Source organism: Achroia grisella, unplaced genomic scaffold (assembly GCF_030625045.1).
Source record: "Achroia grisella isolate CSIRO2021 unplaced genomic scaffold, CSIRO_AGI_Agris_v1 utg918, whole genome shotgun sequence".
Classification (NCBI taxonomy): domain Eukaryota; kingdom Metazoa; phylum Arthropoda; class Insecta; order Lepidoptera; family Pyralidae; genus Achroia; species Achroia grisella.
The window spans coordinates 4104534-4131049 of NW_026713067.1; the positions used below are offsets into that span (position 1 = coordinate 4104534).

The window sequence follows — 26516 nt, forward strand, 5'->3', positions numbered from 1 at the left end:
TATTTCCGAACCGATACGATATTGAAACCTTCAAGAAAAGAGCTTATTCCTTTTTAAAAGGCCGACAACGTACTTGCGATTCCCCTGGTGTTGCGGGTGCTCATGGGCGGCGGTAATCACTTACCATCAGGTGAGCCGCATGCTCGTTTGTCCCCTGTGTTATAAAAAAAAAAATACTAAAAATATTCAATTAATTTTGCGTTTTATTCTTTTGATATTTTGTTTCGTATATATATATATATATTTATTTAATAGGTCACCAACAAGGTGTATACCAACACAGTTACAGTATATATAATACATTACAATCTATTTTTATATCATATATATATATATTATTTATATCATATTATACTAAGTGCAACCTTAATGCAACTACGACATTTATGTGACAAATTTGTGCTTACAATTAACAAAACATAAAAAACAACTTAGAGTTCTACCTAAAAAAAAAAGTTTTAGCTGTGTGCCGCGTTACATTTCAGTATATAAATTTCAATCAAAAACATAGCCTATATGTTATTCTGTAGCATAAGCTATATTACTGAAGTTGAAAATCAATGTTTTGTTCTTTGAACAATGTTCCACGCTGAGCTTTGACGTTTTTGTATTACTGCAGATCACACATAACGACACAAATTTGTAAACCTTATGTCGTACTATGTATTGTCTATATTTATGAACATGTAATTGTATGTGATTAGTAACAATCAAATAAACGATATATCTATCTATTACTGTATAGTTTCACCACAATCCGTTCAGTAGTTTTTGCGTGAATGTGTAACAAATGTCCATACTCAGAAACTTTCTCGTTTATAACATTAATGAGATAAATAACTATTTTACGACTGGAGTCTTTCTAATAGTCAACAAATCGACATCGCTGAGAGTTACTGTAATAACCTCGAAAACTAAAGTTGCTTTTATAAAGAGCATCGAGGAGTTTTATCTCGGTATATTAAATCTTGCGGCCACCCTCGTTCTGAGGGTGTTTTAAAATTAGATTTTCCCTTTGCCAAGGGGTGGACACTGATCAATTTTCGATTCGGGAAATCTTAAAGCGATTTGATTGAAACCCACAACATTATTGTCTCGAATTCGGATTTCGAGCGGGAAAATTATACCAAAGATTGTTAAAATGGAATTCGGATAGTCGATTAACTTTTGGTTGTGTTTAGCGAGTTATGTAACTGGTTCAATATTGGTTTGCGGCATATAATCTAGTTAGGATAATCTATTACAGTTAAGGTTTAGTGGTTTACTACCGTGAATTACGTCCAACAGGTCGTGAATTCAGATTTGACCGAAGCTAACAATAAAATGTGCGTAGTAAGAATAGAATAGAATAGAAAATAATTTATTCAAATTAACTAAATTTAGGCACTTTTGAATAGTCATAGTTATCATTCTTTTAATCTACCGCTCATTCGGAAGCTGTCTCATCTTTAAAATTCTTATATCGCGCAATACTGAAAGACATATGGTAGTTTCATTAGTTCCTTATTAATAATGAATGAGCGTTTCGAACAGACACTATTCTTGTAGAGATCTCTAAGGTTTCCTTGAAAATAGCAATTTCCTCTCCATTATTGTGACCATTTATTGAAATTGAAAGAATTGTTAAAGTTGTTTAACTATTTTTATTGTATTCATTTTAAACAAACAAATCAAATCTTTCGCCATTACAACGTTAATTTAAATTATCGGCAGCAACTGAAACAGCTCGCCACACATCTTCAACGATGTCTACAATATCTCCCGCTGGTATATTAACACCATTGTTTGTGTCCTGTACAATGTCTATATTATATGAATATCTAACTCCTTTACTTCTAGCATAATCACTGGCTGTTCCAGAAGTGGGATCGATATTGACAGAAGCCACACCTAATTTGTAATCTCCTTGCATCGCGTCAATTATTTCAAGACCTAGCAAATGATTAGATATAAATAATCCACTGGCTGCTCGTTCGTAATACCATGGGTAGGATATAAATCCTCCGTTGTTTTGAAGTGAGATGTAAAGATTAATTCTTGATTCATTCTCGTCTATTATGGATTGGAGCAATCTACTTTCAGGCTCCGAGGAAGGTTCCAGCCCTCCGTAAAGGTGGCTGCATGCACTTGTGCTTGTTCCCGACAATCGCCATTCAAAGTCCAAATTTCTGTTTATGTTCACACCTGGACACATAAAGTTGAGATTGTCGAGATTTCTTACAGTTCTGTTTTTAGTCCAGTACCGTCCCTGGAAATAATAATATTGTATATTAATCTCAAAACAATTCACATAGCGCCTGCTATAGCTTGTATTATGGGTACTAGATAACTACTACAAATAAAAATACTGTTTAAATGATAATCATACACATTATAGAGTGCCTCGGTGGTCTAATGGTTTAGCACACCGCCTTACTTCCGATGGTCGCGGGTTCGATTCCTCGCACGGCACAATCATCTGTATTCATGAGTATGATTGTTTGTATCGGTCTGGGTGTTTTATATGTATAATATGTATGTATTTACGAAAAAAAATACTATACTAGTAGTAGTTATATCAGTTATCTAGTACCCGTAACACAAGATTTAGCTAGCTTAACTTGGGACTAGATGGTGCTGTGTTAATTGTCCTGAGATTATTATTATTATTAATAATAATAATAATTATTATTATTACTTTTGTAGACATGTACAAGCATATTTGAAAGGAATAAGAGCCGAGTTTCTTGACATTTCTTCTTAGCTCTCCGAACTGACGGTAGTTTTGGACATATCATAAGAGTCTGTAATAGACCTACATGCATACAGATATTTTGATTTTGATATATTAACTGTTACTCGTGACTTCATCTGCAAGAAGAACGAGCAAGAAACTTGTATGTTTGTTGGCTCAGCTAATGCGTGCCTATATATTTATTACAATTATATTGCAAACTCTTTGCACATGTTTATAAATTTATTTTTCTGCTATTTTTAAATGTATTTTCTATATAGAATTGTTATAGATTTTGTTTGTACCTTCATTATAAATATTTACCATTTTCCATGCATTCTTTGGTTTGTATCACGCATACTGTCTGGTCAAAATCTACCCTATACTCGTTGTATGCACAGATTATTATATTACAGACCGTTAGTTTCTGTCCCACCATTTGCTCCCTTACCTTTTTTAAAATCTATATTTATTTTAGAGTTTTTGTTTTTGAACATGTCAATCCCATTATTACAAACTAACTCTCTTATGATAGTACGGATCGCCTTGTCTCGCCTTCTCTAATTATAATAAAAAAAATATTACAAAATGAGTGCAATAGTGCGTGAAAGTAAGTGAAAATGTGGCCTGGACACTGGCCTGTATTAAAAAGCCTAGTAAACCCTATGAGAAGCATACAGTTTCGAGACGGACGCTTGCTCAAATATAGTGTTTTCATCATCATCATCATCATCATCGCAGCCCGGAAGACGTCCACTGCTGGACATAGGCCTCCCCCAAAGATCTTCACGACGATCGGTCCTGCGCTGCTCGCATCCAATGCCTTCCCGCGATCTTGACCAGATCGTCGGTCCACCTTGCTGGAGGCCTTCCCACGCTGCGTTTGTGTTAGTGTTTTGCCTTACATTAATTCTATCACCCACAATTCGATTATTTCTACTCACAGTTGAGTGTGTATATTCATATCCATCAGGATTAACAACAGGAACTATTATCCATTCAAAATTATTTAAAAATCTTTGCTGATCACTCTCCAACAGTTTGTTTGCAATATTAATTGCGGCCGGTACAGTAATCCAATCCCGTGGATTTATTGCAGCTTCAATTACTACTAATGGTTTAGTGTCATCAAGTACATCGTTCCTATTATTGATTTGTAGATAAACTAGAGGTCTATTCTCTTCAGTATAGTCATATTGTATTACCCGGAACGATATATCAGGTGAATTTCCGTACGTTTCTTCTAGAGCATACAAATAGGTTAAAATCTGGAATAGAAAAATTCTAAATTAATATAACTTCATATGTTATTTGAATATATGACGAACGTGCATGGCAATAGCAGTTCATGCACGGGATTTTCACTTAATGCTAGACATAGACACCATACACCTACATTAGTACACAATGTGTAAATAAACTAGTTATATAACTAAAAAAAAAGAAATTGAGTCGAGTTTCTTGCCAGTTCTTCTCAATTGAATCTGTATACTGAACTGGACGGTAGGGGACAAAAATATTAATACAAGTAAATTTACGTTCATAAGCGGTCATAATGTCCTACAAGAATAAATTATTTTTGATTCAATTCGGTGTTCTGGCGGTTTAGCACGCCGCCGCCGCTTTACTTCCGATAGTCACAGGTTTGATTCTTCGTACGGTACAAACAATTGTATTCATGAGTATTATAATATGTAGTATTATAATTGCATTCATAGTTATTTGTATCGAAAAATAAAAAAATTTACAATATCAGTTTTTTAATAACATATGATCTTAGATTATTGCTAACTAGCTGTACCCGCGACCTTGTCCGCGTGGAATTTAAGTTTATTTATCTAAAATAGAAGAAATTTTCTAAAATAGAAGTTGCCTAAATTTCTTCTTATTACCTCAGCTATATGCTAATAAAAGTCCTGTCAAAATCGGTCCAGTCATTTGAGAGATTAGCCGGAACAAACACACCGACAGGCAGACAGACAAAAATATTATTTTGGTATATGTACCGTATATATATTCATAGGCATGTAGTAAAAAACGGTTATTTCAATATTACAAACAGACACTCCAATTTTATTTATATGTATAGATCACTAGCAGATCCGGCCGCGCGTTGCTATGGCTAACAATTTCTTTATATACAAAAATAATTTACTATAAAATAATATTGCGACTATAAATTGAGATGTAAGCTAGCCTATCTTTCAAGTTGGATCAAATTGCTCACAATGTGCAAATCAAATTTGCAATCGGTTTAGTATTTTAAGAATCTATCGCGGACGAACAATGTTACAGGTAATTTATATATATATATATATATAAAGATATTTTTATATATTATTAATACCACTATTAGTAGATAATTGAGTTACCTCATCGTAACGGTAATAATTGTCAAAACTGAATGCCCTTCCGTTATCTGATCTTGATAAATCCGTTGTTTCCTTCTCTTTATCAGCTAAATGTCTGAAATGTTTGGTAATAATATGGTTATTATATTTAAAGCATTAATAAAATACTTGTAATTATAATATATTATCACAATTACTGAAGGTATACTTTGTACAAAGTTAATATGTTTTTATGTTTATATATATATGTATTTATGTATATTGAAATTAAAACTATATACATATTATCATATAACTAGTATTTACATAACCTAATTGTACAACTAAGAACCTAAAATAAAAAGCTTAAAAAATATATATATATATATAATATGATGACTAAAGTATATCATTAAAAGGGGTCCCTTTAGGCAACGTTCCGAAGATACTGGCAGCGTTCCCTCTTTGAATAGCTAGACTAATTCTTTGTCCAAGGTAGCTGCCAGCTCTTCGGTCTTCTGTGAATGATATATATGTTTATATATCATTCCGAACTGACGGTAGAATTTGACATATCATAAGAGTCTGTAATAGACCTACATGAATAAAGATATTTTGAATTTGAATATATGTACATCTTACTAATAGTATAAATGCGAAAGTTTGTAAGTATGGATGGATGTTTGTTACTCTTTCAAGCAAAAACTACTGATTAAACTTTACAGTAACATAGCTTATACATCAGAATAACATATAGGCTTAAGAATATATTATGTATATAATTAGGCGATATATTATAATATTAAGTGTGATGCAGACGAAGTCGCGCGGGTCATCTAGTATATATATATATACTAGTTGCTAGGGGATGAAAGTTTGTATGAAACTTTGTCATTATTAAGCCGATCGTGCTGAGACTTTGCCTGCATAAAGCATACTATGACGTAGGCATCCCCTAAGAAAGGATTTTGATAAAATCCACCCCTACGGGGACAAATTAACGCGAGCGAAGCCGCGAGCAAAAGCTAGTGTAATATAAAAATATTACTGATAATGATAAAATCGCTTATCTTGACATTTTGCTATCTATGAAATTACTAAATGAGGTATGTAACCAAAGAGAGGGCGTGTCGCCTTTCCGTAATAACCGACTTCGTAAAGAAAGACATGATAATGATTATGCATTATTTTTTTTTATTTTTTTTTATAACTCTTTATTGCACCTTAAAAACAATCCAAAAAAAAAAACAATATTCATAATGTACAGAAAGGTAGGCTAGGCACAAAATTGTAATTTATATAAATCTTTACATAGTATAAAATGAAGTTTTTAGATACAGATAGAGCGGATTGAAGACGAAGTTTACTGTGTATAATACAGCGAAAACGGGGCGGAAAACTGAAGTTTTTTTTTTTATATCATAATTTGAGAGCGTTTGACCGCAATCTCACCTGATGTTGAGTGATGATGTGGTCTAAGCTGTTACATGCAAGCTCAAATAATACCTATTCACTCTTGACTTAAAAGACCCAATGTTGTAAGAGGCAGGAAAAATAGACGCTGGTAGAGAGTTCCACTCCTTAGCTGCTCGCATAAGGAAAGATGATGCAAAACGGTTAGTTCGAGCAGCTGGGATGTCAATAGTGTAGGGGTGGAGCCGCTCTCTACGTCTTGTTGAAGTGTATGTTTGTAATAATAAATTAATAACTTTTCGCTAAATGCATATGAAAGTGTATACGAAACTTACATACAAAAATATAATTTCAAATTTTCTGTCCTTCTTTTTATTCTGCTAATCTCTGAAGGGGCTAGATCAATTTTGACGGGACTTTCACTCGCAGGTAGCTACTGTTATAAGTGATAATCAATGTTACTTTTATTTAAGAATTTTTATTTATTTCGCGGACGAAAATTAATAAGCGGTAATAATAATAATATTCTAGAACAATTAATACAGCGCCATCTAGTCCCAAACCAACTAAAGCTTATAGTAATGGTACTGAAAAACTGATATACCTGTAGTTTATTTTAGTATTTTCTATGTACATTATGTTTGTATTTAACAAAAATGTAAAATGTACCTGTATCAGTTGTCTAGTACCCATAACACAAGCTCAGCTTAGCATGGGACTAGATGGCGCTGTGTGGATTATATTTTTATTTATTTATTAAATCTTTTATGCATATATACACAAATATAGATGCATATGGCGGACTTAACACCATGAGGCATTTTCTCCCAGTCAACCACTGGGCAAACAGAGATATAATATAATAACTAGATGCCCCGGCAATCGTTGTTATTGCCTTAAAATAAGATAAAAAAAATTAGGGGTGGACTACCCCTAACATTTAGGGGGATGAATAGATGTTGGCCGATTCTCAGACCTACTCAATACGCTCACAAAATTTCATGAGAATCGGTCAAGCCGTTTCGGAGGAGTATGGGAACGAAAACTGTGACACGAGAATTTTATATATAAGATAATAATAATATGTTTATTCATTTTTACACAATATCATTCATTTATAGGCCGTAACATCTGTGCTAAAGAATCCCTGTGGTACAGATGTTATTTCCTTCCACAATGGTTGGTCCAATTACACAATTTTTACGTAGCTTTTGTACGATGGATGTGGGCAGTGCATGTGAAACAAAAATAATGTAAGTATACCATTTAAAATAACAATATATAAAAAATATTATAAACTAGTCCATAATTATACATAATACATAACATTAAATAAATAATTGCTCATGTACTCAATATTTATATATATATATATATAATATGAATTTGGTAATGATGGTTGATTTTAAAGCGGTTTTCTTTAACAGATAGAGTGATTCAAGCGGAAGGTTTATGTATACATTCTACATATATATATATACAAGAGTAGCCAGTTATGTATAAATAAAAAAAAACAGTAATAAACAAGACACAGAGGTAACAACGGGCGGCCTTATCGTTAAAAAGCGATCTCTTCCAGGAAATCTTAAATTAAAAATTTTGTTATTGTTATTGAATAAACATTTCCGTGAGCATTATTAAAGTATTTAACTTTCAGACTAACATAATCTTATCTAAGTTTATTTACAATTCAAGAAATAAGTAACGGGTAGGTATACATAGTCATGGTATTTGTATTGAAACATTTATTAACTAGCTGTACCCGCGACTTCGTTCGCGTGGAATTCAACTTTATTTTTCTAAAATAAAGGTTGCCTAAGTTATTCCTTACTACATAAGCTACCTGCCAAAAAAACGCCCGTCAAAATCGGTCCAGCCAATTCAGAGATTAGTCGGGACAAACAGACAGAGAAATAATATTTATATTCATATGCATGTAGTGAAAAACGGTTATTTCAATATTACAAACAGACACTCCAATTTTATTTATAATAAATCCATTTATTGCCAACATCAGCACAGTTACACAGTTACACATTTATACATATTTAACATGATTGTAACTCAGCTATTGCTGGACTGATGGGCGTCCAGCTCTGGTTTTCAGTTTGTACCTACGCAGGCGTACCTAATCACACGTGCTAGAAACAATACCACAACATAATGAAATAAAAATTTAACAAATTAATACATAAATAATAATAATATCCATACGGATTCACACGTGACATGCATGCAATGCATGTGTATCTACACAAAAAAAAAAACACATTTTATGTCGAGATTTGTCGCCGCTATCCAAGGGCTGTCTCTGTCTATCTAATATAATTTTCCTTAAAGAGTTTTTATATGTATAGATTCAAGAAATAATAAGTATCATACATATTGTTAGGGAAACTACTCTCTGCTACCAAAATGTTAGGGAATTTACTATGTATATGTATAGGGAAAAATAGGTGGAAGCGTCAGTCACGTACCTGTATGGTTCTGCGGATTTCTTGGGCTTCAGGGTCTCGAAGATATCGTCGCTAGCTTTCCAGTTTCACAGTAGGTTTCACAGTTCTAATTTATTTTAATTCACAACATAATGCGCGCGCGCGTCAAGGCCGCTGTCCGGTCAGTTCAGTACTGTAGGTAAGGGAGGGAAACAGAAACCGCGGGAACACAAACTAACGGACTCTAATATAATAATCTGTGCTTACGATGGTACAGGGTAGATTTTGAATACATATAATCATGATATTTGTATTAAAATATTTATTAATTGCACCAATGTATGTATTAATACGATAATTTACTATCATAACGGATTAGAAATGTCATGACAATCGCGTGACCGACTCGTTGATATCCGAACAAACAACAAATTATACATACTAGCTTTACACGCGACTTCGTCGGCGTGGAACTTAACGAAATAGTTGATTAGAGAATTTGTCTAAAATAAAAGTAGCCTAAGTTACCCCTTATTGTATCAGCTACCTGTCAAAGAAAGTCTCGTCAAAATCGGTCCAGCCATTTCGGAGATTAGTCGTAACAAACAGACAGACAGACAAATAAGTTATTTTAGTGTAAGTAGCAACATATTTATATTCATATGCATGTAGTAAAAAACGGTTATTTCAATATTACAAACAGACACTCCAATGTTATTTATATGTATAGATTAGCAGAATGATATCTTGTTAATATTATAAATGCGAAAGTTTGTTAGTATGGATGAATGTTTGTTACTCTTTCACGCAAAAACTACTGGACGGATTTTGATGAAACTTTCCAGTAACATGGCTTATACATTTGAATAACATATAAGCTAAAAATATTAAGCGGGCGAAGTCGCGTGAATAGTTACTATATATATATATATATACTAGCTGTCCCGGATCTGTCTAGGAGTACGGTAACTAAAGTTTACGGTTTAAAACGTTGTTTTACTTTTTAAGAAATTAAGTTGAGTTTCTTGCCAGTTCTTCTCAATTGAATCTGTATACTGAAGTAGAGCAACCCGTAAGAGATATCACAGGCGTCACCTGATAACCTGATATCCGTAGTGCTTTTACGTACATAGGGCACGGTTATCACTTACCATCATCGTTTATATATTTTTTTCTATACCGACTCACTGATGGTAACGGCGAGTAAGTACCGCTACTCATAAGCATCTGTAACACCATAGGAATTGCTAATGCATTGCCCTCCTTATAAGAACAAATAAACTGTTTTCTTGATGGTTTGAATATCGTATCAGTTCGGAAGTACCATTGCTGAAGGGTCATTTTTTTATTAAGGGTTTTGGGCTATTGTCTCGTGTTAAGACCTGTAGTACTGCAAGCTACATAGATATGGTACAGGTAAATATTCGCACCGTTTCTTCTCAATTTACAAACTCAAACTAGCTTTTGCCTGCGGCTTCGCTCGCGTTAATTTAACCCCTTAGGGGTGGAATTTATCAAAATCCTTTCTGCCATGCCTACGTCATAGTAGCTTTATGCAAAGTCTCAGTCCGATTTAAAATTGACAAAGTTTCATACAAACTTTTATCCCCTATTTTAAATTTCATCCTTAAGGGGATATTAGGGGTGGAATTTATCAAAATCCTTTCTTAGGTGATGCCTACGTCATAACATCTATCTCCATGCCAAATTTCAGCGCGATTCGTCTTGCACGGTTCCGGTTTGGGCTGTGCATTGATAGATCACGTCAATCACTTTGAGTTATATATATTTAGATAATAAATAACCCAGGACAATTAACACGGCGCCATCTAACCCTACGGTAAGCAGAGCTTGTGTTGTGGATACTAGACAACTGGTATAAATACTTAGATTATTTTTTGTAAATACATACATAATATACAAAACAGCCAAACCGATATGAACAATCATAGTTATAAATACAAATGTTTACAGTTTGTACTGTGCGAGAAATCGATCCCGCGACCATCGGATGTAAGGCAGTGTGTTAAACCGCTATACCATCGAGGCCGTCGAAAAATAAAACAAACTTACTCATATAAGTCCTCTATATGAACATCCACGGCGACATCCAGTTCTTTAAGTCTTCCTTCAAACCAGTCCACTCGTGCTGGCGGCACCATAGCGAGACCAGAGACTTGGTTCTCCAGAGATGGGTATCTCCAGTAATCAATGAGATCGTCTTTTATCGAAGCGAAGTTATCTTGTTGTATTTGGGCATGAAATGCCACGTTGTACACTTTGTAGCTGTAAAGTAAGAAAATGGCAAATTTATACCTGTTTTTTATACATCCGTAATAGAATCCGTATATTCTTCTTCTACAAAGTGAGTTAGAGTGAATTTCGATCCCCAATCGATCGGAGGGCAACGATGGGTTACCCCTCCGATCTGCAGTGCATCAGGGATGTTCGCACACTACAGTATAGACCAGTGTTTCTCAACGTGGGGCCCAGGAGGAGCAGGAGGGAAATTTGATTGTTAAGAGAGGTAATTCAAAGATGGGCTCTTTATTAAAACTTATATGGAAAGATATTTTAATAATTTATTTACTTACTGTTTTATTAACAATTTCCTAGTGATTTCTTCCTAAAATATTAAATATTATGTATGTTACATTGTGAAGGAAGGATTTTAGAAAGGCTAAGTTGGGGATATAGCTTTAAAAAGGTTGGGAAACACTGGTATAGACTATTTTACGCTACAATACGAAAAGGATGCGCATCCCTAGTGCGGAGTGTTAGTACCAACAGCATCCTGAGCATGATTGCGGGCAGACTGGACCTATATCAATCACTTCTATGGAATTGCCTGCCAGCAGGCTGGACCTATGTATATTCCATTGGAAATTGCACAGCGGTGATTTTTACTGTTATTTTTATTTTAATTTTTGTGTGCGTAATTTGTGTCTTCATTTACTAACATTAGCTCTAAGAAAACTGTAATAGTAACAAAATAGACAAAACGGCCTGAAATAAATAAATAATTATTATTATCATTATTTACCATCAGCTTACTAGATATGTTATAAAATTGAATGAAAACTACGTACATAGATTTAATCTACATAAACACACGGGGCATATATCACTTGAATACACGTTCACGTTCTTACAAATATACATACTCTATTAGCAATGTACTATCGTAACAGATAATCTAACAATCAATTATATATAATCATGTACATATTCATCATCATCATCATCATCGCAGCCCGGAAGACGTCCACTGCTGGACATAGGCCTCCCCCAAAGATCTCCACGACGATCGGTCCTGCGCTGCTCGCATCCAATGCCTTCCAGCGATCTTGACCAGATCGTCGGTCCACCTTGCTGGAGGCCTTCCCACGCTGCGTCTTCCGGTCCGTGGTCGCCACTCGAGGACTTTACTGCCCCAACGGCCATCTGTCCTACGAGCTATGTGCCCTGCCCATTGCCACTTCAAAGTCGCAACATATTCATAATTTCTATATATATTGTATTTGCACATCGAATATCGGAATGGTTATACACTCGTTATTGTAAGATCTGATTTAAAGGTTGAGATAGGGCAGTGAAATTATTAGGCAGCGCCCAAATCAAATAACTCCAGAGGCGAGTAGGTAGAAATAGATCGCCCTAACACCGAAATGGGGCCTGCTGTTATATCAACAGATTGTTAACTAGACCAAAGGGCGTTCGATATTACTGGCCACCAATAAAAATTTTGGCCACTTACATGAAAAAAAAAAGATTGAAAATTAGAAATAAGATTTTATTTGTTAAAATCTTAATACAATCAGTTCCCTAACTAAACCAAATGGGCTTTCCACAATACTGGTCATCAATAAAAATTCTGATCATTTAAATTAAAAAAAGAATTCCATTGAAAATTAGAACTGTGATAAGAAGGATACTCCGAATTTATTATCTAAACGAGATCTTAGTATAAGCAGGTTGTATCAACAGCTTGTTAATTAGAGCAAAAGACGTTTGACAATACTGGCCAGGAAGAAAAATCGTATTAGTATTTAAATAAAATAAAGAATCAAATTGAAAAATGGAACTGGAACATTAAGATAGCTCCAAATTAACTATTTGAACACAATCCACAGCTTGTTAACTAGAGCAAATACAATTACAACAAGGCGTTTTACAATACTGACGTTAAAGAAAAATCCTACAGCGCTGTATTGGTGCACCTCACTGAGGTTATAATTTTATTAGGAAGAGCTGAGACAGCTCCTGTTCATCATTATCATCATCATCTGCTTCTTACTTTTCCCTTTTATTTGGGGTTAATTATTGTGTATACTTTTTAATTTGTTAATCTTTGGCAATAAATGTTCTATTTGTCTATCCATTTTAAATAAGAAAATATTTGTTTTAATATAATTGCTATTAGTAACTTGACACTCTTGATTACGTGGTCATTAAGCTATACTACAATAAGTCGGTACATTTCTTAGCAAAGATTTTTTGTTACTTTGCTTTCCTACACGACATTATATTTCTCCTTCCACTAAATTCACTCTGCTTCAGAATAAAAAATATTCTGAAGAGTGGAAGGAGAAATCATTCTCTTTTTAAACAGTTCACCGCCTCTTTCTTAGTTCAGATTCGTAATCAAATAGGCTGCTTGATATTACTAAAATCTAAAACGGGACCTATAACTGGAATATCAAATTTCATTTCGTGCTGTACATTTATATAAGTGACGGTTACCACTTACCATCAAGTCTGCTATCAGCTATTGCCGTTTCAATTAATAAAATAAAATTTAGAAGTCAAAAATATCAACGGTATGAAACTTACTTCTTATATTCTTCATTTTTAGCAAACACTGACGTTAAAAAAAATAATACACTAAAATGGAGTAACATGGTTTCTGTTCAGTGTTTACAGCTACAATAAAATACTAATAACTATTTGTGCATATTGATTATAAAAAAATCTGAGATAAGAATCAATAAAATGATATTAGTTTTATCAAGACACGTCATTATGAACAACAAATTTGTCGCACCTTTATAATGGGTCATAATTTTTTTAGCTCGTGGTACAGTGGTTTACTAACGGCTTCAACCCTAAAGACTAAGACTACGAATCGTTGATACAAGAGGAAAAACTGTAACCACAATTTATTTTTTACTAACTACAAATTTTTACTGATATAAAACACTGCTTGTTGGTAGGAACCTGGACCACAAATACTTTGAAGCTCGGGTTGTGACTCGATTCCAGCTGCGTCACCCTCAGGTTCAGGTTGCTCTTCGTGCAGATGTAGTCGACAATGTCCTGCTCCTTGGTGTCGTAGTGTAGGCGGGACAGGTACATTGCCGTAGTCGGTGTTGCGGCACGCAAGAAGTTGGGACCAATCGGTTCAGTGCCACAATGGTTTCGATTGACCCTCTTTGTGCGCCTCTTATTTTGTACTATGACAAAACCATCATCGTCACGGTCAACAGACTTAGCGCACATAGGGGCCATATTCAGAATCACTTTAGGCGCATACCTGTGTTCAGTTGGTGCATGTTATTACTTATAGACGACAGTGACGTGGAGTGTAGTTGCGAAGACACGGGATTTTCTTTATAGATAGATAAGCTGTCGGCCCCGAGTATGCACGGGTGTACATATATCATAGAAATAGAAATAGAAATAATCTTTATTCAAATAAACTCATTACAAGCACTTTCGAATAGTCATATTTTGATTCTACCACTCATTCGGAATGCAGATTCATCACAAGAAGAATGAGCAAGAAACTTGTGTGTTGCTCTTTTTAATAGATGTTTTTTTTATATAAATAATTACAGTGTAATAAGTAAGAGGCATGCGAGAATCAACATAGAAATCGCTACGCACTCTTATTAGTGTAATCAGATAATATTACACTAATAAGAGTGCGTAGCGATTTCTATGTTGATTGTCGCATGCCTCTTACTTGTTACACTATACATACATCTATACGTTCCTCTATCTACCCTCTCTATACATTGTTTAAAAATACTTAATGCATTTATATAATTTTGTTTAATTCTGCTACCATTTGTGCATCATAAATATTCATTATGGAAACATGACCACCGCTAAGAGAAGCGTTACGACTTACTCTATTGGTGATCAAATTCCAACGGTTATTGAATTTACCATATTGCGACAGTTTGGTCCCCGAACAGTCTACACTAGGCTTCCAAGCTACATCTGAGCTATATTCATTGTCTGTTGATCTCATATAGAGGTGAAACACTTGTTTAGATTATTTCAATTTGTGAAGACTTCTTCAGGAGTATGAAGGGTTTCTTTATGGCATATTGCGTAGTTACTGTGTATTATTTTATATTGTATATTTTATTTTATATGTATATTAATAATTATATATATATATATATATATATATATATATATATATATATATATATATATGTGTATATATATGATATATTACTTTTTTTATTTATGTTTATTCATTCCATCTTGCGCCATCCACCATCTGTCTTTTCTCCTCTACCCAAAGATTGTCTGGAAGAAATCGCTTAAGCGATGAGACCGCCTTTTGTACCTAGATACCATGAATATTGTTTTGTTTTGTATTTTTTTTAAGGTGCAATAAAGAGTTATAAATAAAAAAAAATAAGAGTAACTTAACATCTGCCGATGATTTGATTTTCACCAGCATTTTCATTGTTGCATTTTATTTTTATTTAATTGCATTAAATCAATAGAAGCTACTGTTCCAAGGTTGATTTGCTTATGCTTGATTTATTTCATTGTTTTTCTCGAATACAGATGACAGTTTTACAACAATACAATATAAATTTATATTGATAAACACTATGTACATATATATATCAGAACGAGTAGCAAGGTCAGATACAGGCGTGAGTAACGTGATAAGTAATATCAACAATAAATAATAATAATCTCAGGACAATTCACACAGCGCCATCTAGACCCAAGTTAAGCTAAAGCTTGTGTTATGGGTACTAGACATTTGATACATATACATAGATTTTTTTTTGTAAATTCATATTATACATAGAAAACACTCAGACCGATAAAAACAATCATACTCATAAATACAAATGTTTGTGCCGTGCGAGGAATCGAACCCGCGACCATCGGTCGTAAAGCGGTGTGCTAGACCCCTAGACCACCGAGTTTGACAATATAAATATTAATATATATTTTGACGACATATTATATTATTATATAAATATTTCCACGTTGATACAGTTCTTTATGAGTGTATGTTTGTATATAACATATGTAAATTTATGAAGGACTAGAAATAATGAGCATACACGTTATTTTTTTATGAATCTTATTATTTTACTATCTTTAATCATTAGATAGTATAAAACAAAGTCGCTGTCGCTGTCTGTCCCTATGTATGCTTAAATCTTTAAAACGCAACGGATATTGAAGCGGTTTTTTAATAGATAGAGTGATTCAAGAGGAAGGTTTATATACAGGATTACTGGTAACTCGATGTATTCCCGTCAGGACGAGATAGAGGAGCTCAAATGCAATAATTTTGACCCTATACATGTATGCCGAAAGTTAATAGTTTTCGAGTTATATGTACGGGACACGTTTTCATGTCCGTACATGCATTCGAAATCGTGGGGCTCATATTGAGCAAGATTTGTAAAAATAATAAACTTTTTTTCTGTATAAATTTGTTTCATTTAACAATTCATCTTTTAAAATTTCTCACCATTAAATTTTTTTTTTAATTTTTCTTTTTCTATTAAATATCGACTATTATACCTTTTTAGATAGTTCATTAGATGAGAAAGTTTTATTAGAAATTTGTACGCTTAGAGTCATGATGTTTTTTTAAGCTACATAGCACTTAAACTCAAGTAACGTTTAATTTAACAAAAAAAAAAAACTTTGTACTCATAACTATTACTTATTAAGTATTCATGGGTATTTTATGAGTTATTATGTTTTGTTACCACGTCCTCTACACATAAAAATTAGGTTGAAAGACATTCAACAAGCCATTTTTTTTAATAATGTTCTAAAGACGCTGAATTGGGTATTTTTTAAAAATCAATAAATTCAGAATAACTCGAAAACTATTAACTTTCGACCATACATATATAGGGTCAAAATTATTGCATTTGAGCTCCTCTATCTCGTCCTGACGGGAATACGTCGAGTTGTCCGTAACCCTGTATATAATTCATGTATACCAGTGCGAAGCCGCGGCAAATAGCGATTAATATTATAACTGTGAAATAGGAATGTTTGTTAAGCTTTCGCACAAAAACTACTAAACCGATCATCGTGAAATTTTGTACACATGTTCTTGGAGATATTATAATGAATATAGGATACTTTTTATTTAAAAAACTAAATATTTTTGATTCAATGCGAGCGAAACCGCAGATAAAACATTAATTTGTTAAATTTACTGCTACTTAATTAACTTCTTCTATGTCGGTTCCTCAAGGCTGCATTCCTGGCATCCACAACCCTGTGAACGCCAGGAATTGGTGTTCACAGGGTTGTGAACGCCAGTGCTTCATTTCTGCTTCATTGAATTGGAAGGGTTCGATCTGATCTGGGATGAGACTTGGTACATAGATAGTCTAGACCCTGAGAAAGGATATAGGCTACTTTTTAGTGCGAAAAAAGGGTAGTAAGGTGTTAAAAGTAGAGTATAGCGGTATAAAAGTATCGTCATTTTTTAAGATGAAATTTTTTGGGTTATAATCTAACTAAATATATTTTCTTTATTTAGTCTAGGTCACAATACCACGCGGACGAAGTCGCGGGCATAGCTAGTTTTTAATATTTTTAAATTTATATTTTTAGAACATAACCAATGTGTCTTCAATAAATCCACAAATTCCTGGCTATGTACTAACTATAGAGTGATTTATTATATTAGAATGATAGATTACTTATTAACTGTTTATTGCATCAAATCTATTACACATTATACAAGATTTTTACTTAACGGAGTAATAAGTAAAAATGGCGGTCTTGTCCTTCAGGCAAGGGAAAAAGTACATAAAGTGGTAGGTGGTACATTATAGAATAGTAATATAATGAATAATAATGAAAAAATAAGATTAAAAATTATTAATAAGAAGTAACACAAATTACAAATTTAAGATATACATAACTAAATAAATGCACAGCTTAAAATCCCAATATAATATTTTATAAATATAATAAAACTATATTTAAAACATAAACTCAGCAGACAGATATTTCATTAAAAAATATTTATTTAAAATCATCTTTAATACTTCATTTGCCAAATGTAGGTAAACAATAAGTTGTATTAATATATTGTCGCGATCCGTACATTAACCTCATAAGAGGTGTGCAAAATTTCAATTTATAGGTACAATTTATGTTTAATTAAATAAAATCACTGTACTACGTTATCATACAAATAGTAGTTAATTTACTGTCTGTACGTCAATGTATCAGTCAGGACATCCAACCGTGTAGTAAGTTTTATCAATCAGTATCAATATTTCTAAGAGCAGTTTTAAATTGATGGATATAACAATAGATTTTAATGCCGTTGAAAGATTACTATATATCCTAGGTCTCATTCCTAAAATTATTATTATTATTAATATTAAAATCATCGAAATTGGTAGGTGTCGCGTATAAATCTAGCGCTAACTTTAATAGCTTCCCAAGCTTCTTTTCCGGCTTGCTCTAAATTTGTAGGGTCTACTAAATATCCATCATCTTCTATTTCAACATCCCCATAACTAGGCAATTTAATTGTAAAGGAATAAGGTATTTTTCTAACTTCTTTTGCGTAATCAATTGCTGTGCCAGATGCATAGTTCCAAAAAGAAGCTACATGTCCAACAAAGTAATTTTTACTTGCGTCAACTTGTACATTATTTATAGCGTTAGCCATTTGGATACCAAGGAAGTGTAATAGCAAGACGTCATTGGGTAATGCTCCTGAACCGTAACCATAAAGAATTTGACTGCCATAACTTTGGAAATCTAAGAACAGTTGTAGGCGTTGCCGATAGGTTGCAATTATATCTGAAATTAACAATGTTTCTTCTTCAGAGGTAGGAAACTCTCCGTGGTAGAAGTCAGAACAGTCATTATTACTGGAATTGCTTCTAAAATTAATTCTGAAGTTTCGATTAATGTTGACGCCGACACATTCATTGTTTACATCACGATAACGATTCTTCAGCCAGTGTCTTGTAGTTGTCTGTTGATAGAATAAACAAATAATAATAAAACATTTTCTGGAAAAGTATCATTGATTGGGGTCTGTATTTCTATCAAATGTTCCGGTTGTGTGAGACTGTGTGTATGATATAGCAGCAGCAGAAGGCTAGAGGAATAACAAACCATAGCAACAAGACAATATTCGTACAAAAATATAAATATTTCAAAATATCAAATGTCGTACCAGTCAGCGGCCCGAATGCAAGGAGTCCTGTACACCGGTTTTAATATATTTAGCAAGGTGAGGCAAAGAGGCTCTCCGGTTAAGTGTTATCCGTCACTGTAAAATCTATGTTGGATTTTACAAGCCCACAATTTTGGACACTTATGCAAGTTTCTGCGAGATAATTAAAACGATGTTGAGACGATGTATCTTGCAAATGAAAGTGAACTAACCAATAGTACATTAAAATATTGACCTCATATACTAAATAATGATAGTAAAATGCAAATAGGAGTGACGCGATTTGTGCAATGCTTAATCCTTACTAATATTATAAATGCGAAAGTAACTATGTCTCTCCGTGTGTTTCGCTTTCCCGCGAAAATTACTGGACGAATTTAAATGAAATTTGGTACATAAATAGTCTCGACCCGAAAAGAAGGAAGGATAAAAGCTAGTTTTTAATGCGATAAAAGGGGTTGAAAGAGGATATGAAAGTTGGTATGGAGGTATCATTATTTTTAATACTAGAAGATTGGAATCTTTATATAAACGTCACAGGATTTATTTATGTGATTATTGTACCCATTCAAGTCAGTATTCTATATATACATGCATATTCATTAAGTATATCACATCGCACATATATTATAATACTGCATTACCTCAAACAATACAATTTTGAGAAATCCACTCAAAGGTTTTAAAAGTTTAAAGGTCTACAAGCAAGTGTTAAAAGGTTTTTACTTAATAATAATTCATGTAATTCGTATGACATCCATGATAACTGCTATGGTTGCTATTCTTAGGACTATGACATCATACCTTGGTAACCTATAATTTTACTACAATATTTCTTATTACCAACAGAAATATAGTTTGAAAAGCTATCTGGTTGGCGACAGAAATAGGTAAGGGTGTTTCGTCAGCGAACTTTCTAGATTAACTTCATTGTTTTTTATATACCCTGATTATTAATGTATATTACTCTCAAAGATTTCAAGCTCCCAAGTACCATGGCCAGTTGCATCTGGAACACCGGTGTGCAATTATATCCATAAGTTTGAAAAGTCCTCTCTCACCTCACCTCTCTCCGACCTCACCTCACATAATCGAGAATCGGAGCTACCGAAGGTGTATGTCATCGAAAGCAGTAGCAGAATAAGGTACGTGTATGCATTATGTTTGCTAATGCTTACGAGTTTTGAACTTCGATTTTTTTGTAGTCGTAACTGTCCCTATGTAGAATAAAGTCATCTCTATTTTGGTGCGAATTCTACATAGGCATCATCATCTGCTTCTTCCTTATCCCATTTATTTGGGGTCGGCGTAATATGTTTTTCTCTTCTATTCATCTCTATTCGCAGTCATCTCGTTATTTACTTCCTTTCTTACCATATTATCTTTCACACAGTCCATCCATTTCTTTTTCGGCCTTCCTCTTATAACCATCCACATTCGCACATAACACCTTCCTTAAAATATTATCTTCATTCCTACGCATCATCAATCATTTCTAATAATATAAAGAAATAATATTTACCCTACTGAATTCATATCCATCCGGATTGACTACTGGAACTATGATCCAATCAATATCATTAACAAGATCTTGCTCAGTGATATCAGTGACTAATTTGTTTATGGCATACAATGTGGCTGGCAGTGAGATCCATTCTCGAGCGTGTATTAGAGATTGTATGAGTATCACGGGCTTGTTTCGGTCCTGAAAAAAAGTAGTTATAACATTTAGGTACGAACATTTGGTTCCAACAAGATTATTATTTTTCAAGAATTGCGTAATTCTTATTTACTTTAATTATTATGATTAGTTCTTTTATTCTCGGAATTAGTACAAATCACACAAGATAAATTGTAAATTATTTTTATTTAATTGAAGAGTTATAAGTATGGATAAAAAAATGAAACAATAAACTAAAAGACTGTTTTCCCAAAAAAAAAGGCAATGAAGACTTTTGTAAAATTATGTAATCTTTCAACACTTATCCTCGCTGTCTATATATGAGTCGTTGTATATATGAGTAGGTAGCTATATATATGACTCGCCTAACTCGTCTTCTTTTACCACGTTGAAGACTGCATTGAAAAATCTTATATCTCACATTGGGATCGGAATTTCTTTATTGTTAATTACGTATATTATTTTTTTAAAATGGTTTTAGTGTACTCTAATTTGAGGTAGACATTATTTAACCCCTAGATTTATTTAAATTAAAGTGCCCACGAGTGATCACCCGGTCACAACGTGTAAATTTACTTTCGTTGCGTAGGGACAGGGACCCATCAGTAGGCATGCGGTCTTTAACGTGTTAAAAGGGCAAAATATCTTCCTCACTTGGTTAATTTTTACATTGGTTTTCGATTGTTACTAGAGTCTTTCATAGGCCGCTCGAGATGCTTTTTAACGGAAATTGCGTTATAGTAGTTGTTACTGGCAGCTTGTCTACCATTCTTTTTATAAACTTTATATTTTTATATCTATTTTTTATACGTCACTTTTGACTAATTAAATATTGTTTTGTTACTTCTTGCTGTGAGCCCTTTTGGGAAGAATACACGTAACAGTAGTACCGCGTTGTAGGAGGGCTGTCGCAATTTCAGTTTCCTCGTTGTAGGAGGGTTGACTGTATTAATAATAAAGATTTGTAAAATACCGTTGAGTTTTTTTTAATAATTGAAAAATCATTATATAAGCTGTCATTATTTAGATTAGGACTAGATGGCGCTGTGTAACTTATCCAGGGCTATTAGTATTACTAGGACTCCTAATCGCTTTTTCAAGCTACTTTATAGACTACACTGTATTTCAAATTTATAAAACTTCGTTCAAATAACTTTCTTTTTCATTTCTTACCATAAAGTCAGTGGTCGATATTTCGATGTATCTTAGTACTTGACCTTCGAATGTCCTTCCTTCAGAGCGTAATGTGACGGTGTCATGATCTGCGGCTAACTTTGTTAGATGCTCAACAATCTGAAATATAAGTTTGTTTTTCGTAGTGATTATATTTTTTTTTTATTAGATGAATTGTATTTATTTGCGTGAATATTAAAAGAATGTCAGTATTAATAAAATTGTTCACATATTTCGCCATTGTTTTCGCATGCAAAATTTTAGTAATATACGAATTATAATGAATTTATTAATTAAAAATACATTATATGTCAAACATAGGTAGGTACAGAGCACCTATTTTTGTTAGGTGTCAATCAATATTATTTAAATATAGTATATATTAAACAATTATATATTAACAATTTTATTATTTAGTAATCTATACCTACATATAAATAAAATTGGAGTGTCTGTTTGTAATATTGAAATATACCGTTTTTTCTACATGCATATGAATATAAATACGGTACATACACCAAAATAACACTTTTTATAATTTTTGACTGTCTATCTGTTTGTCTGTTTGTTCCGGCTAATCTCTGAAATGGCTGGACCGATTTTGACGGGACTTTTTTGCCAGATAGCGTATCAGCTAATAAGGAGTAACTTAGGCTATTTTTAGAAAAATAAAGTTAAATTCCAAGCAGACAAAGTCGCGTGTACAGCTAGTTCTAAATACACATAATAAATAAATAAACACCTAATCACTTAATTCACTTATTGTATAAAAATAATTGTCAATTAGTCAACTTTGGAATTGGTACTTAAAGTATTTATGATAAATTATTTAAAGTAACAGGGGATTTTATTATATATTTATTTATTTTATCATTTGAAATAATATTCATTGTGTAGGATAACAATAAATATCTTCTTTGGAAAAATATCTTCTCACTCTATCCTGAGGATGATAAAAACCATCGCTTCTAAGAATATCCTCTAGTTGTTTTCCCTGACAGGTATAGGTTATAGGTTATAGCGGGCTCTAAGAAAATCCCGAGCACAATAGATCTATGCAGGTTGGAATGCTACAGATCTCTTTAACACCAAGTCAAATAAAATAACTTAAACAGTAAACTTGTTAACTGTACTTAAAGTCAAGTAACTAAGAACAAAATGATTATGATTTTTAGGAAATGACAAACAAACTGACGGACCACAAGGTAAGTGGGAACTGTCGCCTTTATACCTGAATAGTATCAATGGCATCACGTTATACCACTTACGTGTTGCCATTTCGGAGATCTCTGCTTCCATATTCTGGGAATCTATCCTACAACCGAAATACATCTTACAAAGCAAACTAAAGCTGAAATAGGCAAGATTGAGTATGTGTCAAATACAGCGTGTATAATGTTTTTATTTTTATTGATTTAATGTATTTTTTTTTTATTTTATTTATTTTTTACATTGCACCGAATAAAATATTTTTATTTCTTTCTTCTATTTTCTGTGTAATTTTATGAAAATATTAGCATATAAACTATAAATGTGCGAAATTTCATACTCCTAAAATGGGGTCAAAACTTTTTGCCTCACGTATATATCCTTACTTCTTTACTTACTTACTAATATTATAAATGCGAAAGTAACGCTGTCTGTCTGTCTGTCTGTCACGCTTTCACGCTAAAACTACTGCACCGATTTAAATAAAATTTGGTATAGAGATAGTCTAGACCCTAAGAAAGGACATAGGCTACTTTTTAATGCGATGAAAGGGTTGTAAGGGGTTGAAAGGGGAGATGAAACGTTCTATGGAAGTATCGTAATTTTTAAAACTAGAAGCTTGAAACTTATTTTTTATGCGTTTGACTATCAATATGACATTCAAAGTTTGTACGTATTTTACCCTTAAGGGGGTATAATAAAATAAGCGATGAAATGGAAATTCCTTATTCATCCTCTATTCCTTGCGAACGAAGTCGCGGGCATAGCTAGTATATTATATTTTGTTTAATTCCGTTACTAAACTACTGTTTCAAAGCTATTTACTCATTAATTGCCTGGTAGTACCTCGTCCAGAGTCAAAACACATGTTGGAATATGGGTGTAGATTCAGTAACAGTCCAAATTTTATCACCTTATTATTAGCTATTTATTAGAGAAAGTCGTAACGATTCCAATATAGGTAATCAGATATCTGCACCGAATATTTGCGGTGTCACACATGGCTAATTGTAGTGGAATTAAATCTATACATATAAATAAAATTGGAGTGTCTGTTTGTAATACTGAAATAACTGTTTTTTACTACATGCATATGAATGTAAATACGGTACATACACCAAATATAATATTTTTTACAATTTTTGTCTGTCTGTTTGTTCCGGCTAATCTCTGAAATGGATGACCGATTTTAACGGGACTTCTTTTGGCAGGTAGCTGATGTAATAAGAAGTAACTTAGGCTACATTTATTTTAGAAAAATAAAGTTAAATTCCACGCGGACGAAGTTGCGGGAACAGCTAGTAAAAAATATAATTCTAAGTATTAAATACTAGCTGTGTCCGCGACTTCGTCCCCGTGTGATAGTGACCTTGACCAAATAAAGAAAAACTATTCAATAATCTAATCAAATTACCAAAAAAAAAATTCATCGTCAATCAAGTTCAAATTTTCATCACCCCTTTCAACACCTTCCAACCCTTATTTTGCAGTATAAAGTAGCCGATGTCCTTCCTTAAGTTCCAGACTAACAGTGTACCAAATTTAATTGAAATCGGTTCAGTAGTTTTAGCGTGAAAGCGAGACAGACAGACAGACAGAGTAACTTTCGCATTTATAATATTAGTAAGGTTTAATCATACTTACTTCATCGTAGTTATACATTCTGTCAAGCGCGATACTACCACTTTCGGTTCTGTTAGAACTTAGTTTGGCTGCTTCAGCTAACCGTTCTTTCTCTAAAGCGATCAGCCTGAAAAAATATTACATTAAAAAAATTAAGTATACATAATTTTTTTCTAAATGTACTCGCCCCGGCTACGCACAGGTGTACATGTATTATATATATAAATCTTCCTCTAGAATCACTCTATCTATTGAAAGAATCCGTTGCGTTGTTTTAAAGATTTAAGCATACATAGGGACAGACAGCGACAGCGAAATTATTTTATACTATGTAATGATGATGATAATGATTAAAGGTAAATTTAATATGTACTAGCCTGTATTGATACATATGTCTCGAATATTTTAGTCCCCAAACAGATTGCTTTGTATTTAGGTACAAATACATGAAATAAGAAATGTGCTATTATATGTGGTGAAAACAATACTTAACACGCCCGTAAAGAAAGAACGAGGCCCAAAGAAGAACGAGGAAATAACTTTCTTCCTCGTTCTTCTTGTTATCAGTCTGCCTTCCTTCTTAGTGATAGTGACTATTAAAAAGTTTGGACAAAAATTATAATCTTTATCCTTACTAACGACCACTTCAGTGGTCAAGCGATTTAGTTCACCTCTTTAAATCTTATGGTCGCGGATTCGATTCCTCGCACAGTGGCAACATTTGTATTCACGAGTATGATTGTTTGTATCGGTTGTATGTATGGATTTACAAAAAAATCGAAGAATTTATATTAGTTATCTAGTACCTATAACACAATCGAAACATGTTTACGGTAGTTTAAAGGGGTAAAATTGAATACTAAATCTAAAGGTTTCTTACCCATCTCCTGTTTTTGGTTTAGCAGATACCAAACCAAATAAAACTATTGCACACAAAACCCTATAAACAGCCATTTTAATAATGTATTGCTTTTAGGTTAACACTCCTTATATACTTACATTAAATTATACTTATCAATTAATTTTGTAATGATTTTCGCATTATTTTGATTATCATCGCTGATCGCAATTTTACTGATTGATATGATAAGGTTATGTCCCTTAGTAGTTCAATGGTATAATAATAATTATATTAATAACATAAATCAGAATATTTACAAGTACTATACTGATTTCAATGATACTGCGCAATTCCATATACAAGATATAGAGCAAGTCCGAAATTATAATCGGCCCATACCATCGGCTTATTAATATAGGTCCTCCACCATGCGATTTTTAAGAAACTTTTTGCCACATACATCATAGGTGTCCCGGGCGTAATATAAGCTATGTTTATTATCTGTAGAGCTACACATCCCATGTGGTTGTAACCCACTCATGCACAAACGAAATATCTCCTTTGGAAAGTTTACACTCTTTCCCGAGGAGATAAAAACCATCGCTCCTAAGATATCTTATCTTTCAATTCTTGTACCTGACGGATTTAGGTAGCGAA

The 26516-nt window shown here is 33.2% G+C and overlaps 2 protein-coding genes across 2 annotated transcripts; both read right to left on the reverse strand.

Moving 5' to 3' along the window:
• Positions 1-1693: 1693 nt before the first annotated feature.
• LOC131853944 (carboxypeptidase B-like) lies at positions 1694-13792 on the reverse strand. The gene is made up of 5 exons (XM_059205035.1): positions 13725-13792; positions 10965-11177; positions 5086-5179; positions 3658-3981; positions 1694-2248 (listed from the first exon to the last, which is right to left on the reverse strand). Exons 1-5 carry the CDS (start codon positions 13790-13792, stop codon positions 1694-1696), a joined length of 1254 nt encoding a protein of 417 aa, XP_059061018.1.
• A 4736-nt stretch (positions 13793-18528) lies between these two features.
• Positions 18529-25972, reverse strand: LOC131853945 (carboxypeptidase B-like). The gene is made up of 5 exons (XM_059205036.1): positions 25899-25972; positions 25040-25145; positions 22187-22306; positions 20855-21037; positions 18529-19128 (listed from the first exon to the last, which is right to left on the reverse strand). Exons 1-5 carry the CDS (start codon positions 25970-25972, stop codon positions 18529-18531), a joined length of 1083 nt encoding a protein of 360 aa, XP_059061019.1.
• Positions 25973-26516: the final 544 nt, after the last annotated feature.